The sequence below is a fragment of the Geospiza fortis genome, unplaced genomic scaffold (genome assembly GCF_000277835.1).
Source record: "Geospiza fortis unplaced genomic scaffold, GeoFor_1.0 scaffold687, whole genome shotgun sequence".
NCBI lineage: Eukaryota > Metazoa > Chordata > Aves > Passeriformes > Thraupidae > Geospiza > Geospiza fortis.
Genome location: NW_005054647.1, coordinates 134,266 through 142,634, shown reverse-complemented (window position 1 = coordinate 142,634; position 8,369 = coordinate 134,266). Strand labels below are relative to the sequence as shown.

Here is an 8,369-nt window from a genome sequence, read left to right as displayed (position 1 = left end):
TTCATGTATCTCAGCCATTTACCTGGAAGGGGTAAAGGCATTTCATTTGCCTGGCAATGTGAAATTAAGGGACCTGAGCTCCAAAAAAGTTCACAGGGAAAATAAAGTTTTCAGAAAAAGTATTGTGACTGTCAGCTACAGAAATCAATAATGCCCATTTGTTGGAAATGCTATTCTGTTTAAATGACCAACTCTTTATAGGGAATTCTTTACATAGGATTTGTGCCTGAGTGTTAAAAATCAGCTCTGGGAGAGAGCTGAGTGTCAGAAGCAGCAGAATGCCTGTTCTGGTGGCTCCCCAGGTGAGGTGTTTAAGGCAAACCTGCAAGAAAGGAAATGCTTTATATTCTAAATGATATTGTTCAAGGGATTTCACTGGAGAGAACTTATTTGTGTGGATCTCAGTGTGATTCAAGAGCTGCCTGATGAGCTGACAAGCTTTGAGTTGTTCTTTCCAGTCCACGCACGCAAAGTCCTGTGTGGGGTTAGCAGCTGAAATGTTTCATTGAGCTGTGAAGTGTCACTGCTGCTCTGATTGTGGGGCTGAGCCCTGAGTTTGTCAGTGTGTTCCAGACAGGGGAGCTGTGTTTTGTGCCAGCTGGGGATTCCTGCACACCTTGCTGCTCTCTCCTCTTGTATGGAAATTCCTGCACACCTTGCTGCTCTCTCCTCTTGTGTGGGAATTCCTGCACACCTTGCTGCTCTCTCCTCTTGTATGGGAATTCCTGCACACCTTGCTGCTCCCTCTCCTGTTGCAGCTGGGAATTCACCATTGCAGGGCTGGAGGAGAAGGAAGTCCCCAGGGCTGAGGTTTTGTGTCACCTCCAGCAAAGCCAGCTCAGAGTGAATCGGTGTCCCTGGAGGTCCTGGTTCCTCTTGGGGCTGGTTCTGCAGTGTCACAGGGGGCAGGTGTGGAAAGCAGTGCCTGGAAAAGCATCTAAGTGTGCAAAACTGAAACCAGAACTCCTCTTTGGGGTCTGCTGGGGACCTGAAACTCAGCTCTGGGGAGTTTCTGCTCCAAGCTTGTGCATCTGCAGCACCTGGCGTCCAGGCTGGAGGTGCACAGCTCCTTGGAATTCCACCCCAATCACGTTTCCATTGAGGGATTTCAAAGAGCTGTCACTGTGAGGGTGAAATTGCCGCTCCTGGGAGGGCTCCTGGCAAAGCTCTGTGCACTTTCTGTGTTTTCATGCCTTGATTGATTTGAGTATCGCTCAGGGAAGGGAGAGCAAGGCTTGAGCAGGGCACTGTGGCTCTGGGGTGTGACAAAGGCCTTTCCTGGGCTGGGAGGGGCATTTGGGAACTGTGCTTAAAATTAGAAGTGGTTACAAGGTGTGATTGCTCAGATGGGAGTGATCCAGCAGTTGAGAGACAGAGAAAATGCTGTTTCCTACATGGGGATTCAAACTTTCCCCAGCTGTGAAGAATTACATCATTACAGGATGTTTGGAAAGGGGAAAATTAAACACATTTGTAAATATTTCCAATAAATGAAGTTTATTTGCACATAGTTCACGATGATAAGTATCACAAATGGGTGATAAGCCTTCAAATATTGGATATTAGCCTGCAGGTTAGTAAGTTATGCATTTAGGAAGACTTGTGTTCTTTTACAGGAGCCTTGTGGTCTCACTTTTTACTTTAACGATGCATCATTTAGGCATATTCTATTTTTATTTCATTTTTTTCCTGTTTTCTCCAAGGTGAATTTTAAACATCCCTGTCTTACTTGCCTTCTCATTTGTAAAATGTGTTGCTCACAGATGAGTTCTTAGAATTGGATTTTCCCAGTGGCATCTCCATTATCATTCTGCTTATTTTCCTCTCAGGATCTAAAAGCTGAACTGAATCAAAACTGAACCTCCCAGGTCTGGTTTTTGGAAGAGCATGTCCATATTTCACAGCATTAGCACTGTGTTTGTGTTTTTTCTGGTTTCCTTCGTTTTCATAGTGTGTTTTCTGAGAAGCACTGAATTCCTTGGGTTGGTTTTTTGGGGAGGTTTGGGGTTTTTTTTCGTGGCTTTCTTACCCTTGGATCCAGGTGGTTTTTTTCCCCCAGGCCTCATGAATAATCTTAATATAACTGTGCTGTAATTAATAGCTGTTTTCAGTGCCAGGCTGGCTCCTTCCTGGATGGGTGTTCAGTGTTTGTTTGCAGTGCAGGCAGGGATAAACACTCTGCTTTTCTGCTTTTCTGCTTTTCTGCTTTTCCCTCTCCTCCCTGTGGGGAGGCCGCTGCCACTTTGTGCCCCTTTTGCTGTGCTCTGCCAGCATTTGGGATCTGGGACAAGGAGCAGGGGTTGGGCTCTTGGTTGGGGTTTTTTAGCGCAGGTGTGACTGAGCTTGCTGAAATCTGCAGAGAAAGCAACGTCTGAAGTCACTGTCTGGTTTGGGTTCGGATTTAACAAAGGTGTCCGAAGCCAGCCCTTCTGGAGGGAGGCAGATTTTGGTTGAGAACAAGCTGCAGTCCTTGTGCCAGAAACCATCCTGTGCTTGTGGAGCATTCCCTGGCACCCTTTGTCCCTGGAATCCCATGGGCATGGAGCATTCCCTGGCACCCTATAACCCTGCCATGCTGTGATCTCAGAGCATTCCCTGGCACCCTGTATCCCTGCCATCCCTTGTTCCCAGTTTGCTGTTCTCTGCTTCCCCTCCACCTTCCCTGCAGCCCTGTTTTCCCCTCCTGGCACTTTCCAGAGGTGTCCCAGTGCTCCTTCCCCAGTTCCAGAGGTGTCCCTGTGCTCCCTGCCCACCTTTCCCAGTTCCAGAAGTGCGCCTGGGGTGGTTCTGGTGCCCCTGGGGTGGTTCTGGTGCCCACCTGGGCTGGCTCTGGTGGCACTGACTCTCCTCTCCCCCCCAGGCATCTTTGCTTACCTGAACTACCATGTGCCCCGGACCAGGAGGGAGATCCTGGAGACGCTCATCAAGGGGCTGCAGCGCCTGGAGTACCGGGGCTACGACTCTGCAGGTACCTCTGGCTCTGCTGGGGCTCTGGGGGGCTCTGGGGGGCTTTTCCTGGGCTGCTGGGAGTGCTTTGTGCCACCTTCTGCTGTTTAAGAAAGCTGGAACACAGACTGGATGTGCCCGTGCTCAGAGGTTTGGATTAACCTCAATATACAGATTTCTATAAGCACTCTTTTTTTCCTTTTTTTTTTGGTTTTGGTTTTTTGTTTGTTTGTTTGTTTTCCAAGGGCTTTAAAAATACCGACAAGATGACAAAGGGAAAGCTTAGTTCTAATCTAATCTTAGTTCTAATCTGAGTTCTAATTCTTGCCTTTATGTGGCAGGCCAGCTCTTGGGGAAGGGGGTCAGGAAGAATCAAAAAGGGCAGGATTTGTTGACAGAAAATGCTGCAATAACTTCTGCACCTGACCCTCTTTCTCCATGTCCCACGGGGGGGTTCAGGTGTGGGGCTGGACGGAGGAAATGACAAAGACTGGGAGGCCAATGCTTGCAAAATCCACATTATCAAGCAGACGGGGAAGGTGAAGGCTCTGGATGAAGAGGTTCACAGTAAGTGTCTCCCTTTCCTCCTTTCCCTCGTGTTTGTTTGGAATATCCCCTGTTTTAGCCACAAACACGGATTTCCCGAGGTGTAAAGGCTGTTTTCTGTGTGTGTCCCTCAAACCCCTCGAGGTTTTGGTTGGTGTTTCATGATTTTAAGGGTCTTTTCCAGCCCTGATTTTCTGTGTGTGGTTTTCTGTGTGTGTCCCTCAAACCCCTCGAGGTTTTGGTTGGTGTTTGATGATCCCAAAGGTCTTTTCCAGCCCTGATCCGTGTCCTGTGGGGTTCGCTGGCCCTGCCAGCATTGCTGTCCTGCATCCCCCGGGTCCTGCTGGGGCTCCCAGGGCACGGACAGCCCCTCAGGACCGAACCTTTGTTGTGCAGAGCAGCAGGACATGGACCTGGACATCGAGTTTGACGTGCACCTGGGCATCGCCCACACGCGCTGGGCCACGCACGGGGAGCCCAAACCGGTGAACAGCCACCCGCAGCGCTCCGACAGGAACAACGGTCTGGGCTGGCCTGGGGGGCTCCCGGGGGGCTGCTGGGCTTCCTGGGGCTGGGCTGGGGGCTGTGCCTGCTGCTGGGGCTGGGCTGGGAGTTCTGGGGGGTCTACAGCTCCTCCTGGGGTCAGTGCCTGCTCCTGGGGCTGTGCTTGGCATCTTGAGGGGCTGGGGTCCTGTGCTGACCCTCCCTGTGTCCTGGGGGAGCTGCTGCCAGGCTGGGGCTGAGCAGGGCCCTTCCTCTGTCCCCAGAGTTCATTGTCATCCACAATGGCATCATCACCAACTACAAGGACCTGAAGAAATTCCTGGTGAGTGACCCCTGGGCCTGAGACCCTCCCTCCTTTCCCGCTGCCCAGCTCACTCCTGTTGTATTCTCGGTCTCACTTCCCCATTTCCATTCCCCACTCACCCCTTCCTTCACTCACATCTCCACTCACTCCTCACTCCTCTCTCACAGTGATTTCCCCCTCTCTCCTCCATTCCTGCACCCCCAGTCACATTTTTGCACTCACAGACTCTCCTGCTCTGGGAGTTCTCACATTTACACCCCCATTCCCTCCCTACCCCGCTCATATCCTGACATTGACACCCCACAACTCCCTCCTCATCCTCACTCCTTCTCCCACTGAGACCTTCCCACCCAAACCCCCTCCCTGTGCCCCTCACACTCCTTTATCTCACACTCCCTCTCACTGCCCTCTCCTCATATCCTTGCAATTTAAAAGGCAGGAAGGATGGAAGGAAAATGTGAGAAGGGAAAAAAGGCAGGAAAGTAAAAGGAAGAGGAAAAGCAGAGTGAAGGATGGGAAAAAAGAGTAAGAACAGCTGCAGTATGGAAGGGGGAAAGGAAAGGAAAGGAAAGGAAAGGAAAGGAAAGGAAAGGAAAGGAAAGGAAAGGAAAGGAAAGGAAAGGAAAGGGAGAAGGAAAGGAAAGGAAAGGGAGAAGGAAAGGAAAGGAAAGGGAGAAGGAAAGGAAAGGAAAGGAAAGGAAAGGAAAGGAAAGGAAAGGAAAGGGAAAAGGAGAAGGGAAAGGAAAGGAAAGGGGAAGGAAAAGGAGAAGGGAAAGAAAAGGAAAGGGGAAGGAAAAGGAGAAGGGAAAGAAAAGGAAAGGTGAGGGAGGAAGGCAGGAGCAGAGAAATGGAAAAGCATGAGAAAAGGAGGGAAGAAGAAGTTAAAGGCAAGGTGAAGGCCAAGGAGTAGTAAAAGCAAGGAAAGGGAAGGAAGGGAAGGAGGGGAGGCAGGGGGCTGGAGAGCCACAGGAGCTGTCCCTGCAGGAGAGCAAGGGCTACGAGTTCGAGTCGGAGACGGACACGGAGAGCATCGTCAAGCTGGTCAAGTACATGTACGACAACCGCGACAGCGACGACATCAGCTTCTCCACGCTGGTGGAGAGGGTCATCCAGCAGCTGGTAACAATGGGGGCACGCAGGGGGCAGCTGGGCACGGGCACGGGGGGCACACAGCCCCAGAAACACCCCCTGCACCCTGGGGCTGCTGCAGGCTGGGCACCGCCAGGGCAGCGCTTTGTGCTCCTGCCCCTGCCTGCTCACTGCAGGGCTGGGCTTGGTGTTCTGGGCTCTTTGTCGGTGTTCAGCTGGGAAAGGGCTCAGCTCTGGGCCACGGCAGCTCTGGAGGCTGCCAGCCCCTGGCTGGGCTGTGGGAGTGGGGAAGGGAGAGTCTGTGCTGCTCCCAGTCCTTCCCAAAGCTCAGAAATCCTGGCAGAGTCTGTGCTGCTCCCAGTCCTTCCCAAAACCCCAGCCTGGGGCAGTCTGTGCTGCTCCCAGTCCTTCCCAGAGCTGCTCCCAGTCCTTCCCAAAGCTCAGAAATCCTGGCAGAGTCTGTGCGGCTCCCAGTCCTTCCCAGAGCTGCTCCCAGTCCTTCCCAGAGCTCAGAAATCCTGGCAGAGTCTGTGCTGCTCCCAGTCCTTCCCAAAACCCCAGCCTGGGGCAGTCTGTGCTGCTCCCAGTCCTTCCCAGAGCTGCTCCCAGTCCTTCCCAAGCTCCATCAGCCCAGGGGTTGCTGCTGCCCCCGGCTGGGAGCTGCTCTGCCCCCACTCCCTGCCTGTGTGCAGGAGCAGGACCCAGCACAGTTCCCCTGTCCCCCTCAGCACCCAGCTGGGTTTTCCCTGCCAGGTTACCTGCCAGGAACTCGTGTTGCTCCCTCGGTTTTGGTGCTGCTTTTGGCAGCTCTTTGCCTCTGCAGGTCCCCTGACTGCAGCCTGAGCTAAAGCAGGAGCCACTGGGGTAGCCAGGGGAGTCTGGGGTCTCTCTGGGGGTTCAGGAGGCTCCTTCAGTGGCTGAGGATGCACTGCCAGGCTCAGGGTGGGGAAATCCTTCCAGGATGGGGGGGCTGGAGCTGCAGGCAGTTCTGGAAACATCTGTGAAACCTCTGGGGTGTCTCTTCTGTGTCCACAGAAACACAGGAGCAGTTTCTGTGCTGGGAGCACTGAAAGAGTGCCTGGCCTCAGCTGAGGGAATAAAGTTTGTTTTTCTTATTGCAGGAAGGGGCTTTTGCCCTTGTGTTCAAGAGTGTTCATTACCCTGGGCAGGCAGTCGGTACCAGGTGAGTGTGCCATGGGAAGGAACATTCTTGCACCCTGCCTGGTGCTTGTTTTTGTACCCCCAAGTTAGAGGACAGAGTGGAGATCATGCTCATCACACTGTATGTGCTGGGAGAGGGTGGCTGTTGTTTTTCATTTCCTTTCTCTTGTTTTCCATCTGTCATAACAGAAAGCTCCCAGAAATATTGTGGAAATGTCTTACTGACCAGCTGTAGCACACCTGGTCTGGAACAGCTTTGTTTTGGTATCCTCTGGGTATGATCTGAAAGGAGATGGTTTTACCTTTTCCTTTGTGCTTCCCCTCGTGGCAGCACTTGGACAATTCCTCCACTTGGCCTGGGATTTGGGCCAGCCTCGTGTCCAGGTTTTCTGTCCCACTTTTCAACACCAGCATCAGCTGGGCTTGCTCTCCAGTGCCAAAACCTGTGTGTGGGTGTGTGCAGAGAGGGGCAGTCCCTGCCCAGGGCTGCAGTGACTCTGGGGGATGTTCAGGGGTGCAGAGAGGGGCAGTCCCTGCCCAGGGCTGCAGTGACTCTGGGAGATGTTCAGGGGTGCAGAGAGGGGCAGTCCCTGCCCAGGGCTGCAGTGACTCTGGGGGAGTTTCTCCATCCCCGATGCAGGTTCCTCCCATCCTCATGTTCTTCATCCTGGGGTTGTTTCAGTGTCTTCAGCAGCTGCTCTGGGGGCTCTGGCTGTGCCCCCCTGCAGCTGAGGGGGGCAGAAGGCCTGGGGGGGCCATGGGGGTGTCCCCAGGGCTGAGCTGTCCCTGTGTCCATGCAGGAGAGGCAGCCCCCTGCTCATCGGTGTGCGCAGCGAGCACAAACTGTCCACTGACCACATCCCCATCCTCTACAGGACAGGTGAGTGGGACAGACCCAAACCTGACCCCAAACCTAACCTTAAACCCTAATCCTAACCCACATCCCCATCCTGTACAGGACAGGTGAGTGGGACAGACCCAAACCTGACCCCAAACGTGACCCTAAACCCCAGCCCTAACCCCAACCCTAACCCACATCCCCATCCTCTACAGGACAGGTGAGTGGGGACAGCTGAACCCTAAACCTGACCCTAAACCCTGATCCTAACCCACATCCCCATCCTGTACAGGACAGGTGAATGGGGACAGCCCCAGCCCTGGGGACCTTAAATTGAAAATTTCTGAGAGTGACTCAGTAATTGCTGTGGTCAGAGGGGTCTGAGCCTGCTCAGTGCCTGGATTTGTGTTGTGAGCAGTGCAGGGATCCCAGGAGCTGCTCCTGTCCTGCTGCTCATCCCTGCTGCAAGAGCCGGTCCCAGCAGCTCTGCCTTTTGGCTGATTAGCAGTAGCATTCATGTATTTGTGTAACACTGTGGTTTTTTATTGAATAGCTCAAATTTGGTTTGTTTGTTTTGTTTTTTTTTTCCCAATTGCACTTCCAGCCGTACAATCTATGGATCATTCTTTTGATGGAATATCCATAAAAATGGAGGAAGGTGCCCACCAGAGAAAAAAAGCTAACACTTGAAATTTCAGACAAATCCTCCAGCTCCTTAGGAAAGGAATCATAAATACGCATTGTCTTTTTATTATGTGGCTGTTGCTTTCCGTGTAGTGCAGTGAAACATGTGGGAAAATCAAAATTCCTTCTTGATCAGAAACACCACGAGCAGCACACAGGAAAATCCACCCATCCCACTTCAAATATTGGGACATATGTGCAAAAACTGATGACAGGGCAGCTTGTACTGAGTGTTCCTGCAGCTCTGGCTGCAGAAGGAAACAGTGAATTACCTTAAAAATAAACCCCACTGAAGCA

General features: G+C 52.4%; 1 protein-coding gene across 1 annotated transcript in view; it reads left to right on the top strand.

Annotated features, from left to right (window-relative positions):
* Positions 1 to 2,565: 2,565 nt before the first annotated feature.
* Positions 2,566 to 8,369, top strand: part of GFPT1 (glutamine--fructose-6-phosphate transaminase 1) — a gene marked incomplete at its 5' end in the record, with an annotated part of 16,527 nt that continues 10,723 nt past the window's right edge. Inside the window, 7 exons of the mRNA XM_031064877.1 lie at positions 2,566 to 2,968; positions 3,406 to 3,513; positions 3,889 to 4,014; positions 4,260 to 4,318; positions 5,285 to 5,419; positions 6,511 to 6,572; positions 7,351 to 7,430. Coding sequence (XP_030920737.1) covers positions 2,566 to 2,968; positions 3,406 to 3,513; positions 3,889 to 4,014; positions 4,260 to 4,318; positions 5,285 to 5,419; positions 6,511 to 6,572; positions 7,351 to 7,430 — 973 coding nt within the window. The remainder of the gene's footprint in view (positions 2,969 to 3,405; positions 3,514 to 3,888; positions 4,015 to 4,259; positions 4,319 to 5,284; positions 5,420 to 6,510; positions 6,573 to 7,350; positions 7,431 to 8,369) is intronic.